The 13,850-nt window shown below is 35.6% G+C and overlaps 1 protein-coding gene across 5 annotated transcripts in view; it reads right to left on the minus strand.

Moving 5' to 3' along the window:
• The window catches only part of GRM5 (glutamate metabotropic receptor 5), a 667,058-nt gene that overhangs the window by 423,967 nt on the left and 229,241 nt on the right, over nucleotides 1-13,850 (minus strand). For all 5 annotated transcript variants that reach the window (XM_020993806.2, XM_020993803.2, XM_020993804.2 and 2 more), the window contains exon 3: nucleotides 2,820-3,069. In XM_020993806.2, the coding sequence (XP_020849465.1) occupies nucleotides 2,820-3,069 (250 nt within the window). The remainder of the gene's footprint in view (nucleotides 1-2,819; nucleotides 3,070-13,850) is intronic.

The raw sequence follows: 13,850 nt of genomic DNA on the forward strand, positions 1-13,850 counted from the left end.
GCAACATTTCTGAACTATTAACTATAAAGTCAATTTGTGCAAATCAAATTTTTTTCATTGCTTTCCATGATAGCAATTGAATTATGTCTTCCTGAGAAAATGTTGGCCTAATAATATGAAATAAGTTACATGAGAAACTGAACAATTTTTTTAAAAAACCCTCCATTGAAGGAAAAAAATGGCTATTTTATGAAGAAAAATATGGATGACAATAATGATCAAAATAAATCACAAAGCATTATTAGCACATTAGTAAAGTTACCTAATATCCAAAATATCCATGAATTGTCTTTAAAACTATATCTGTGCAATAGTTGGGAAGACTATAGTTTTGTTTCTCTGTCTTGAGTAAGCAGTCATATTCTTATATGCAAAGATTTTTCTTTGCCCTTGAGATAGTCATGAATGCTCATTTAACTAAAATCTTGTACCTTGGGTCAAACTGCAATGACACTTAAGGATACTTGATTTAGTTTGATCTTTCTAAATTTCTTTGTAAAATCATAGTGAAATAGTCCCTCAACTTTATAGAGCAATCCAAATATATCTCTTCCATGTGTTTATTTAAAAATACATACACACACACACACACACACACACACACACACACATAATTTTTCCAAGGTTGTAAATTCAGTATAGTCAGTTCCTCATGATCTGGGCAAGAAAGTACTTTTGAAAAGTGTGTATATTATGGAATAAGAAGTTAAGTTAATTATTAATTAGGCATAAAAATAAGTTGTCATGAGTAAGCCAGTGGAATGTCTTTTTAATGTTATTTTTTTTTTGGCAGGGGGATCCAAAGGATTCTGAATACAGTTACAAACAAAGAAATCATTTCTCACATTGTATGTATGTATGTTTTTGTGTGTGTGTGCATAATATATAGTGTGTGTGTATACATATATAAGTATCTGCACACATACTATGTGTGTGTGTGTATGTGTGTGTGTGCGCGTGTGTGTATAATCTTGCACTCATTTTGGGATGAAATCTAAATTTCCATCTCATAGATTCAGAGAATCTTAGAATAGAAAGGGTCTTTAAAATATTTTGTTAAACCTTTTACCCTATAAAGAAATCTTCTCTACAACATTGCTGACACTCTCTGCTTGATGCTTTCAGTGATGAGGAGTGCATTACTTCACAAGGCAGTGGATATTTTCATACATGTCAAAAAGCTTCATATATACATATATACAAATACACGATCCATGTTTTGGATAATATATATATAGTGTATATGTATACATACACTATATACATATGTGTGTGTGTGTGTGATTATACATTTTTTCCTTTCAAAAGGCATTCCTACCATTATCTATAAAAGCTGTATATAAAGAAATTACATTGTTCTTTTAAGAAATTATCCAAACTTAGCATTACAGAATGTTGGCTCTAGGGAAGAGCCGAATGGAAAACCAACCCAGTTCCCAAGCTTTATCTAAGGTAACTTCATTAGCAAATGTTAGAGCCAGGAAACAAATCTAAGTATTCTGATTCCAAATCCACTACACTTTTCACCACTTGATCCTTCTATCCAGGTGTTTATTGTCCCTAGAAGTATCCACATGGGAAATTGTACGTGGGAAATTCCTGCCAATGCTGCCATTAATAAGAACATAGTTTTGACTCCTCTTGGGGAAATCACATTCAGGGTTCCTGACAAAGTCTTTTGAATATGATTAGCCATGCTCAGTCATCCTTTTCAAGGATGTTCTTGACTTTTAGAAACAGAACCAAGTAATTAAAAGTCCATTTAATGTGGTAGATCATACGGGTTTTGGAACATAGATTTAGAACTTGAAGGTCATATAGAGATTATTTAGCCCCATCCCTTCTTTTACAGATGAAAAAAAGTTCAGAGAAGTTAAACAACTTGGTCCAACCTTATATAGGTATCAAGTGGCAGAGTAAAAATTTGAACCCAGGTCCTCTTACTCTAAATCCTGAGCTCTTTCCACTAGGACCCAAGACCAAGGTTTAACTTGATAAGGAGTTTCCTGAGAGGTAAACCACTGTTAAGGAAAAAAAGCACTGGCTTTGGACTATGAAGATCTAAATTCAAGTCTCATCTCTGCCCTTTTTGCAGCTGTGTAAGATAGGTACATCCCTGCCTCTTTGATTGACCTCATCTGAAATTGGGAATAAGATACTTTGCTGCCTGCCTCATAGGGTTGTCATGAGGATCAAATGGGCAAATGTAGGCAAAATACTTTGTAAATCTTAAAGTGCTAAAGTAACAGGATCATAGTTTCAGGGTTGGAAGTGCTGTTACATATCATCTAGTACCCCATCATTCTATAGATCATGAAACTGAAACATAGAAGTGTGAAGTGAATTGTTAAATGAATAATATGTGGTAGAGGTGATGTTACATCTTATTCCTTTGTGATTTCTTAATCTGTTCCTAAAGGTAATTCTAGAAGAAGAGTTTATGAGCAATGGCAGGCTCCTTAGATGAAGTGTTCTCCTCCTACAGCAAGTATTTTAACATCCCTCACTTCAACATAGAATTCGTGTTATTTTTACTTAAAAAAATGGTAGTCACACTTGTAAGATTAATACCACACATGACAATTCCTAGCCATCCTGATAAAGTCAGTTGTAAAATAAAAATGACAGGGACTGTCCACAAATCTTTCCTGGGTATTCAAGATATATAAAATTTAGTTCCAATTAAAAGATTCTGCTACCAAAGAATTGAGTTGACCCATCAAGAGGCAGGAGTGCGGTTAATCAAATACGAACATTTCTCACCAAGAATATTCCAGTCAGGGAGAAGAATGAAGAAGATGATTCTCTTTCCTACTCACCTTCCTAGAAGTAGAAATTCACCAGCCAGCCCTTGGCGCCTCATGGCCATCAGCAAACCTCTCACTGTCATCCCCTCACAAAAGCAGGCCACCACTCTTGCCTTTGGCAGGTGGCTGATAAGCTTCTTCAGGAGCTTGTCAAAACTCTGTTCCCCAGCATTGCTATAGATCTTGTAGGAATGAGCAATGCAGATTCCTTCCTTGGCTGACATGTCTTTGAATGCTTCCATCCCACTTTCTCCATAGTTGCCTGCATGGAAACACAAACAAGCACATAAGGATTAAGTAGACAGGAACTGATGCATCTTTCATAATGAAGTTCTCATTGTATATCAGAAGCATTATATTTCATGTAAAACATCTTTTAAAAAGTATATGAATATACTTAATGGGTCTTGATGCCTTTGTTATTTAATACCTCCCCCCCAAAAATAATCCAGATGTCCTGAAAAGAGCCATACTAGAGTATCAGATTTCTTGAAAGCTGCATGAAATAACATATTTGCAAATGAAGCCCACTTCATCCAAAACATCTAAAATGTAGGCGTTCTCAACCTGGGGAGTCCATGAATACACACATATGTATTCATGTTACACCAAATAATGATGATGATGATGATGGTGGTGGTGGTGGTGGTGGTGGTGGTGATGACAACGACTTCAATATAATCGGGTTCCTTTATAATCATACGTATTTTATATATTTGCAAACATTATTCTGAGAAGTCCATAAATTTCACCAAACTGACAAAGGGGTCCATGACGCACACATACACAAAATGCAAAGAACCCCTGTTTAAAGTTTCAAAAGCTAGCCATTTGCTCAAGTTACTCAGCTTGCAAAATACTAGTTACTCCTAGTTACTCCTCACCAAAGTAAGAAAGGTCCAAAGAACAACCAAGAGTCTAAAGAATGGAGATAGCCTACTTCACTCAACAGCAAACAATTCAAATGTATGTATATAATTTGTTCATATCTCTTCTCATAAGTGTATAAGCCACCAAGGCATCTCTCTCAGCATCACTGAGGGAAGGGATCTGCTTATTTTGCAAGTGACTAAGTATAAAAAAGGCCTCTTCTCTGAAAACTTTGATGAGGAATTTCAAGTTACTAGCTATATCAAGCTAATCTAGGGATTCTGTTATTCTCAGGTTTATTTTTAGTGAAATTTATGCCTTAAATGAATTTCTAGAGGAGAAATTGTAAATGATTTTAATTTCTCAAAGACTTGGATAAGGTAATAAAATTAATATATGTGACACTTAATTCAATGCCATAAGCAATTATTAAGCACCTACTATCCACAAAGTATGTATCACACAAGGTACTAAGGACTCGAGGGTCAAACAAAGAATACAAAGATTTGAGTCGATCAGGGATTTTGATGTTCTTTATATTTTTTAAAATATGTGGCATGTCTAATCTTTGGCCTATATTTCACCATCAACAATGTGTTTCAAATTCTTATATAGTAAGTTGTGGAAAAAAAGTTATTATGCCAAAATATTATGAAAAAAATCCCCAAAGTGATCATGAAGGAAAAGTATATATGTATGTATGTATGTGTATATATATATATATATATATATATATATATATATATATATATATATATATATATATATATATATATGTATGTATGTATGTGTATATATATATATATATATATATATATATATATAATTCCATAAAATATTGTATTTGATTTTTTTTAAAAGAAAAAATTAAGATAAATGCTTCTAAATGATGGGGCCTCAATGAGTATGTCAATAAGCACTTATTAAGGACTTTCTATTTGCCTTGTCATGGATTAAACATTGGAGATAGAAAGGAAAACATGCTGTCATTGCTGTCAAGGAATTCACATTCTAATGGGGGAGGTGGCATAAAAACATTTGTACACTTATAAGATATATGGGCATATTTCTCTCCATATGTGTACAATAAAAGGAAGTTAATCTCAAAGGGAAGACACTAACTTGTAGGGAGAGGGGAGCAAAGACTGGTAAAGGCTTTCTGGAGGAGATGAGATTTGAATTGAGTCTTAAAGGTAGCCAGAGAAGCCAGGATGTAGAGGTGAACAGAGAAAGCATTCCAAGCATGATGGAGAGGGTAGCCCTTGAAAAGATGTACCCTAGAGAGAAGTGTTATATACAAAGGACAGTTATTATTGGATCACAAAGTTCACGGAGGGAGTAGAATATAAGTAGACTGGAAATGAAGAAAGGGACCAGATTTTGAGGCCTTTAAATTACAAAGTTTTTTATATTATATCTTGGAGGAAATGGCGAGTCACTGGAGTTAAATGAGCAGAGGATAACATTGTCAGACCTGTGTTTTAGGAAAATCACTTTGGCAACTGAATAAAGGATGAGTGGATAAGAGATTTCAAGCTGGGAGACTAAATATAAGGCTGTTAAAACTGTCTAGGCATGAGGTGATATGAACATTTAGTACGGTATCAATTATGTGAGTAGAGAGAAGGGGCCTCATAGTATTTAGGTTTTCAGCATTCCTGATGAACCACCTCTTCCTGACTTTTGGACTGAGGCTGACTCAGACCAGTCCCGTGTTAATAAGGTTTTGGAAAAAAATGAGACACTTGCATGCCATTGAATAGTTAAAGTTTTTTACTCAGTCATAGAAGGAGAAGGGTATTCAGTAAGGTTAGAGATTGCTTACACTTTGACATGATTCAGCTGAACAAAGTCCCCTTACCCACATTTTCCACTTCGACACATCAGCCAAGCCTCAGACCCCTTTGGCAATCCTCTTGGTTGCTTTGTACTCAATCAAAGAAGTCAACAGTCTGAGCCTTTATTCTTGTAAGAAAATCAGTTCTGAAGAAATGGGTCTATTTTTTTTTTCAGGAAAAACTAGCCTAAAGTATATGGTGTAGGAGAGGACTTAAGATATTGCTTTTACCACACCAATACACCACATTAGGAGTTTGAGAAAATGACAGGACAAATAGAAGAGAGTTTATCATCTAAGCACCATAGATAGCTCTTTTCATGATTACCTCTGATTAAATGCTACTTAATTATTCACAGGGAATTCTCTCATGATTTTGATGAGGTATGCTTATATTTAATTTCTCTAATACTATCCCCATAATGAAGGTGCCTCTGGGGGAGAAAATTCATTTTACAATTAACATTCCTATAGAGAATCTTCCTTCTTCTATTTCACAGTAATTATTTCACCAGTTCTAAGGAAGAACTCTGTTTCAGTCTTGTGTTCTTTTTCATCTCATCAATTGTATCTAGTGGCAGCATCTTTCTAGGCTGTTTATCATGTGTACATTTATTCCATTTTCACTAATGAACACAGGATATATTCATGAAAATGTGAAGCTTAATGACAGCTCTTCATCTGCTTTTGTATCAGGAAAAATGACCTATTATCCAACAGTAAGTGCAAGGCTCATGAATAATCCCAAGTAAGAGTCCAAAAGAGGGCATGTAATTTCTTGTTACTCAGATTACTGGTTGGTGCTCTGTAAAAGAATGTTAGCCAGTCTGGGTTGCCATGAAGCAGTGCAAATTGGGGTGATGTATATACATGGCACCAACTATTTGGAAGAAAACCAGAGAATCTCTGTCTCTTTTCTGAATAATTGATGTTGGGTGCTGAGAAAATATAAGTGTATTGTCAATTTTGATCTGGATCTTTGATATTTTTGACCATGCATCATAGGCCCATATATCTAAAGATAAAGGGACCTCTGATGTCATTTAGTCCAGTCTTTACCTTCATTTTCTTTTTCCAGTTGCTTGTTGATTTAAGAAACTGAAGCCTAGAGAGATTAAATGACTTGCCCAAGTAGGAATTAGTAGAGTGAGTATTTAAACCAAGGCCCTCTGTCTCCAAAGTTATGTGTGTCACTCTGTGTATGTGTGTGTGTGTGGTGGAGAAAACTATCTTATTTTATAGGGAAAGACTCTTATTTTATAGGAAACAGGCCCAGTGAAGCAAAATTATGTTTCCCAAGTTCTACAGGTTGTACAAGGGAAGTTATTATTTGAAACCAGGTTGTTTCCATTAGAACAAGCTACCTCTTGGTTAACACAATTTAAGCAGCAAACCCAGTTTAAAAATTCCATGACATCACATACATTAAACACACGCACATTGCCCTTCTAAACTGGGCAATGTAAATCACTGGCATCATTTTGTAACAAAATTCATCTGTCTTGTAAAGAATATAAAATCTTTAGGGCAGGATTCTTTTTTATCACTGAATCAGTGATGTCTTGCACTTAGGAAATATTTAATAAATATTTTTAATTAATTATAGATGGCATCAGAAACACAACTTCAAGGAATCTACAAATATATGTGTATGTATATATATATATATATATATATATATATGTTATATGTGTGTGTGTGTGTATATGTGTGTGTATATATATACATATATGTGTGTGTGTGTGTGTATGTGTAAAAACACTCACATTTATGCTGTGCTCTGAAAAGAAATGTTTCCAATACCTTGTCCCCATCATAACCTACTACCCCTGGAACTATTTTCACCTTTACATTAAAAGGCACCAAACAATACATTAGCATCCAATCTATGACTATAATGAGATGTTCTTTTAATCTGCATGCTGTAAAGTGACAATACTGTGGCTTAAAAAGCAGACTCTCCTTCCCATGACTAAATCTTAATATAATATAATCGCTAAGTGACATTGATGAGATAACAGGTATGCCGATTTACCTCTGTGGAACAATAGAGGCATTAAAACATCTTGTTTTAATCCTATGAATGTTACTAGTGACAAGGAACAATTAACAAATAAGTCCAAAGAACAAACATCATTTTGATAGAATGGTAACAGTTCTTTCAAAGGTAATCTCTTGTGCATATTATAAGTAGATTTCACCCAAAGTTGAATTACTTGAGACCACATTTCAGCATCTAACTTTTTTTTAAAGCTATGACCTTGTTCCTTTACAGATTGAGGGAGGTAGAATAAGATTTGCTCTCCTGCCCCTAGAACTCTTCCTTGTGGTTTTCATTATGGGAGCTTGTACCGTGCACTTGGGGGAAGAGTGCCATGTTTACTGCTTACCCTTCTCCAGCATGGTTCAGTGGAATGAGCATTCATTCGTTCTATGAAATATTCCTGATACTGAAAGTTTTATATTAGTGATCACAAAATCCATATTTATTACCAAATCATCACATGGAGATGCTATATATCATTAAAAACTATTTTAATGTTTATTAAGTGGATTGTGAATATTTCTATTAATTGTGGTTATCTGGAATCCCACTCTATTATAATGTTATTTTAGGTGGACAGTGTCTTTCATTGGATTTAACTTTAAGGTTTCAATGTATTATGCTTTTTCCAAAAATTAAACTGAGAAGGACTTCATGCATTAGAAAATATAAATCATGTGTCTGTATATATTGAGGGTTTCCATTATTGATAGGACTATGTGAAAATTTTCAGATTAAATGAAATTGGTAATTGATAGTGAAGCTCCAATAAATTGTCCATCAACTCACAAAGAAGTCTATGTTTCAAAATTCATGGAAAATTTAGAAGAGCTTGTTTTCACTGATATCTTTCCCTGAAAACCACAATGAACTCAATGGCTCTTCTAAGTAGAGGTGATGGGCACAGAAAATAGAACCACTGAAGACCAGCCTTTGTGAATGTAGCTTGAGGAGAATACAATGAAACTCCATAGAAAGACAAATGGATTAAACCAGGTTTAATTATTTTAAAAATTATTTTCAGAATTTATGCAACCTATGAAAATCAAACATAACTGAAGAAACATCTAAGATTAGGATAAGAAAATGTGATAAAATTTAACTAGTTTTATGTGAAGTAATGAATTCTAATTCTATGTTAATACTCATACATACATACATACTTATGTAAGTAGTCATATAAATGATGTAAATAGGCCTATCTATGAAAATGTAGAGAACATATAAAGGTCCACAAAACCTATATTGGAATCTCAGAGGCCACTTATACCAATAGGAAACTAAACAAGAATCTCTCTCAACAGTTCTGACAAGTGGTCATCTAAAACTGCTTGAAAATTCCGGTGAGAGGAGAACACCTATCTTCCAAGGAAGTGTATGACATTCCCCTTTTCTGTCTTTTCTCCAAGCTCCAACAGGAGCCTGAGTTGAGTCATACCTCTAATTCAGGCAACCTAGATTCTGTTCTGGTACAGTGGCATCTGTAGTCTCACTTTCCATTAATGAAGATCCACTGATCTTAAATGAGCCTCTAAAATGAGGCCTGTTGATCAATTTGGTCAAGCACTCCAAAATGACTAGAAGTATCTATTGAGTGAGCACTTTGGCATGGTGGGAGGTAATATCTTTGTTCATAGACCTCTTCACTGTGAATGATCCATTGATTTTAAGATTAGTCATTCCTTAGGCCTCTTTAAATATGGAATAGAATAACAGACACTGAATCAAGCCACAGAGCGATGAAACATAGCACATTTATAATTTGTAGTCAGTTGGGAGTCTCTGGACAGAGAGTCACAGAGTTAGTTGAATTCCCAGAGCAGCTGGGAGCAATTAAACTCCTCCTTGCCATGTGGGCCACTAATTCCACTAATCTACAGTGAAGATCCATTTATGAACATGAAGAAGTGGATAAGAAAATGTTTCCTATCATCCAGGCTCGTAGGTTTAGGAACAATCTCATTTCTCTCAGAAATCGTAGGTGCTCAGGTATGGTTAAAACTGGCTTAGTCCCTGAGTAATAGTTGACTTAAAAGTGCTAAGGAAATGATCTGTGCTTGTATAATATAAGACAAAGTGCAAGACAAAGCACAGTAAACTGGCCATCAGCATGATTATGAACAGAGATGCACAAACATTTCTTACTCTTTCTTAAGGATCTGGCCTATCTCTCAAATAGTTAGATTTCAGGATCCCAATCAGAAGACAGCAAGGACAAGGAATCTCTCCTGGCTTCCTCTGAGTCTTAGCTAAGATCCTACCTTCTTCAAGAAATCTTTCCTAATGTTTCTTAATGATAGTGCCTTCTCTCTGAGGTCATCTTCAGAATTCGGTTATTCATATCATCATCATCTTTAACTTGTATTTTTATTTGTATTATTGTTTGTTTATTGTATTCTTTCTCCCCCATTAGACCATGTACTTCTTGAATGCAAGGTCTGGGTTTTTTACCATCATTGAATCTCTATTGTTAGTATAGCGCTGGATACATAATAGTTCCTTAATAAATGCTTGGATTTAACTTAGCCTACCTGAGTCTGTTTCCTCATCTTCAAAAGGGTGATAATACCTATCCCGTCTCCCTCACCAGGTTATTGTGAGACTTGAATAATAGATGTGAAGCATTTTGTAAACTCCAAAGCATTCTCAAATCTGAGCTATTATTAATATCTTACAAGCGAGAGCAAGGTCCTAAAGGGACCCTTGAGGAGGAAAATGACATGGTTAGATTGGTGCACTGGGAAGATTGGCATGTCAGTTTTGTGAAGGATGGACTAGAGAGGGGAGAGACCAGTCCAGATATCTCAGCCAACTCAGGGAGAAGTAAAAAGAGGATTTGTAACACAGACATGACTCATAAATGAAGAGAAAAGGATGACTGGGACAAATATTTTAGGAATGAATTGACGGTACTTGTTCACTATTGGGTGTGTAGATGAAGGAATAGAGAAGAGTTAAGGATGACTGAAGTTTCAGGCATGGGTGACTGGGAAAAGGCTGTATATTCTGAGAAGACAAGCACAATTGCTGTTAATTAAATGTCTAATTCATGTTCATTATGTCTAACACATTAGTTTTGGAGAGGCCAAATTTGTGATTCAGTATAATTGTATTTTTCTGTGCTTTACATACACTTTGTAGTACATCACAGGATTCAGAACAGGAAAGTTTCATAGAAATTATTTACTCCAATCCCTTCATTTGCAAATAAAGCACTTAAGACCTAGGGGGAGGGAGGGAATTAATTATTTAATATCACATAGATAATAATTTGCCCCCTCCTCTCCTATGGTACTGCCACCACTGTAGTTCAGCCCCTCATCGCTTTATGTATGGACTATTGCAATAACATGCTTGTGGGTCAACCTGCTTCAAGACTTTCCCCCTTCCAATCCGTTTAGTCACAAAAGTAATTTTCTAAAGTTCATATTTGATCATGTAAGTCTTCTCCTCAATAAATTACAATGGATCCCTATCACCTCCAGCAACAAACACAAAATGCTCTGTCATTTAATGTCCTTCATAATCTAGCCTCCTCCTACCTTTCCATACTTCTTATATCTTACTCCCTGACATGTACTTTTTGATCCACTGATATCAGTCTCCCAGTTATTTCTTGAACAAGACATTCCTTCTTTCAGCTCTGGTTATTTTCTCTGATTGTTCCCAGTGTCTAGATTGCTGTCCCTCCTCAACAGTTCCTATGGCTTCCCTGGCTTCCTTTAAGTACCAATTAAAATCCCATATTTTCAGGAAGCCTTTCCTGATCCCACTTAGTGCTAGTACCTTCACTCTATTTATCCTGCATGTAGCTTACTTACTTATGCATATTTTGAATGTTATGTCCCCCATTAGACTGCAAACTCCCCGAGGGAGGGGACATTTTCTTTTGTTTCTTCGGGTTGGCTCTGGCATGTAGTAGGCACTTAAAAATGGTTATTGATTGATAGTAAGCAGCAGGGTTGAGACTGAACCTCTATATCCTTTGAATCCAGTGTTCTTTCTAGTACCTTGCACTACTTAGTCATCATTAAGTGCAACTCAATTATAAAGAAGAAAAATATGACCTGTTTTTATTCCCTTTTTGCACAATGTCATCTGTGTCTTCCACCACAGAAATTTCCACTTGTCTCAATAATCTAAAAAGCTTTTGCCTCATCATGACTTGGGTATGTAAGAGTTGAAATTGTGTCAATGTCCAATTATGCAAAGCAATAATTAATCCCTAATTCCCACAGACATGTATTTGCTACCTCAGATACCAGAAATCAGTGTGTTTTATTTCCTGGTACTGAAGAATGCAGGATTTATAGCCATGTAGGTTGTTAATGACTATAACACACTAAAAATGATAGTGTTCTGCTGAATGTAAGTCAGGATTAGCTAGTCAAACAATGCCTATGGAATATTCTCATATCAGCCAACTCCCACTATCACAAATACTAAACCTGACAAAGGAGAAAGATAAGTGATTTTTGTCTCAGTGTAAGCAACTTTCAGCTTGATGCTCCATGCTTGGCATAGTGCCTGGCACATAGTAAGCATTTAACAAATGCTAGTTGTCAGAATGACAAGACTGATCACAATCCATCAATGTCTTAGTAGATAAATCCTAGGGAGTAGCCCAGGAAACAGATATGCATTGCCCAGAGTCACACAGTGACACATTAAGTTGAGATTGGAACTCAAGTCAAGCACCCAAATTACTATGCCATACTGTCTCTAAATGTCACTACAAAAAAAAAAACACCTTTGTAACAAATTTCTAAGCTCTATCCAATAGGTTATTTATTTTCAATAATATGCTAGAACTTTGCTATGCCACATTGCTCAGAGCACAATATTCACCAGAAAGAATGTTTGGGTTGGATTCCATCCAGGGTTGTTTATTACTCGAAGTACTGGAAGGATTTTGTTAAATACTTCCATTTACAGCACTGTCTTGGCTTTGGGACATGCACAGCTTTAGAGTATGGATCTAATGTATTTGACCAGGACATAAAATCTAGCATAGCGAATCTCTCTGAATAGTTCCTTAAATTGTGACCTATTCAGAGGAAATTTCTCTTAAGTCTTCTGAAACACTGTTAGCATTCAATAGAAAGAGATTGGCAAGCTTTAGCAAGTGGAACATTATGTTGGTTATTCTTTCCTTGTTGTCTCTTTTTTTTTCTGTGATGACAGCGATGGTAGTGGTGGTGAAAGCAATTTTTAACCTGGGAAGACATGGGAATGACCATGCCGATTCTCTTAAATATCAGGGCAGTGACAATCAGCAAGTTACACAACAGGTAAGACATGGGAGAGACAATAGCTCCATATACCACTAGAAATCAACATGCATGCCATCACATATTCTAGGAACATGGCATCAAGCAAAGTTACAGAAAATCATATATTAGACTCAAGGCAGAATCTATGGGACATGCCATTATCATTCAATGTTATCTTCAGTGTACTTTCTGTCAAGCCTCCAGAATGGTACAGAGCCTTACTTCAGACAAATAAAAGGATGCTTAAGGCAACTGTAGCTCCTTTTAAGAGTCTGACTGTGTCTTATGAAAAGGTCAATAACCAGGAATGCCTAAAATCAGAATGTAGGAGAACATGGAAAAAAAAAATTAAGCAAATAGCTCCAAGCAGCTTCAAACTCTCCAGATCTCAATCATTCATTTTCAAGCTCTCTTACAATAAAGCGCGAGTTGTAATTGGTTGGCTTGATAACTGTGGCCCACTCTGTGATTATTTTGTGTGGACTTAGGTACTAAATTTCCAATAGAGATTATCAGCAGCTCTTATATCATGTCTATGTTTTCCCTGGGTGTCCCTGTGTAGGTCTGCAGAAAGCAACTTTTGGGCCTACCTACCAGCTGTCAGCCCTGGACATCAAATGCATCAAAGAGAGGATCTGAGCAGTGAAAATATACCTCCTAGATTTAGCTTAAAGTGATAAAAATCAGTTGGTGAAGCACATAGCTAATCACTACTGCCAGTTGTGAACTGGGCTTATCTAAGAGTATCAAATTGCAATTTTAGCATTGGTTTACAAAAGGTATCCTGGTAAAAACTAACCTGCAGGAGTCTTTGAAGTTAATGTTTAGAAGAAAAACAGAAAGAAAGAGCTTTGTTGAGCAATTAAGTGGGTGCAAAGAATAATAGTGAATAAGATGGGAAGAACAGCAGTGTGAACTAATATATGTGATAGAATATTGAGAACCATAGTTCCTAATATTTATGTAAGAGTCTAGAGTAGGAAAAATGAGTTTGTATGAAGGATAGAGTTTTGAACTTT

The sequence above is a fragment of the Phascolarctos cinereus genome, unplaced genomic scaffold, assembly GCF_003287225.1.
Source record: "Phascolarctos cinereus isolate Bilbo 61053 unplaced genomic scaffold, phaCin_HiC Scaffold_726;HRSCAF=1367, whole genome shotgun sequence".
Classification (NCBI taxonomy): domain Eukaryota; kingdom Metazoa; phylum Chordata; class Mammalia; order Diprotodontia; family Phascolarctidae; genus Phascolarctos; species Phascolarctos cinereus.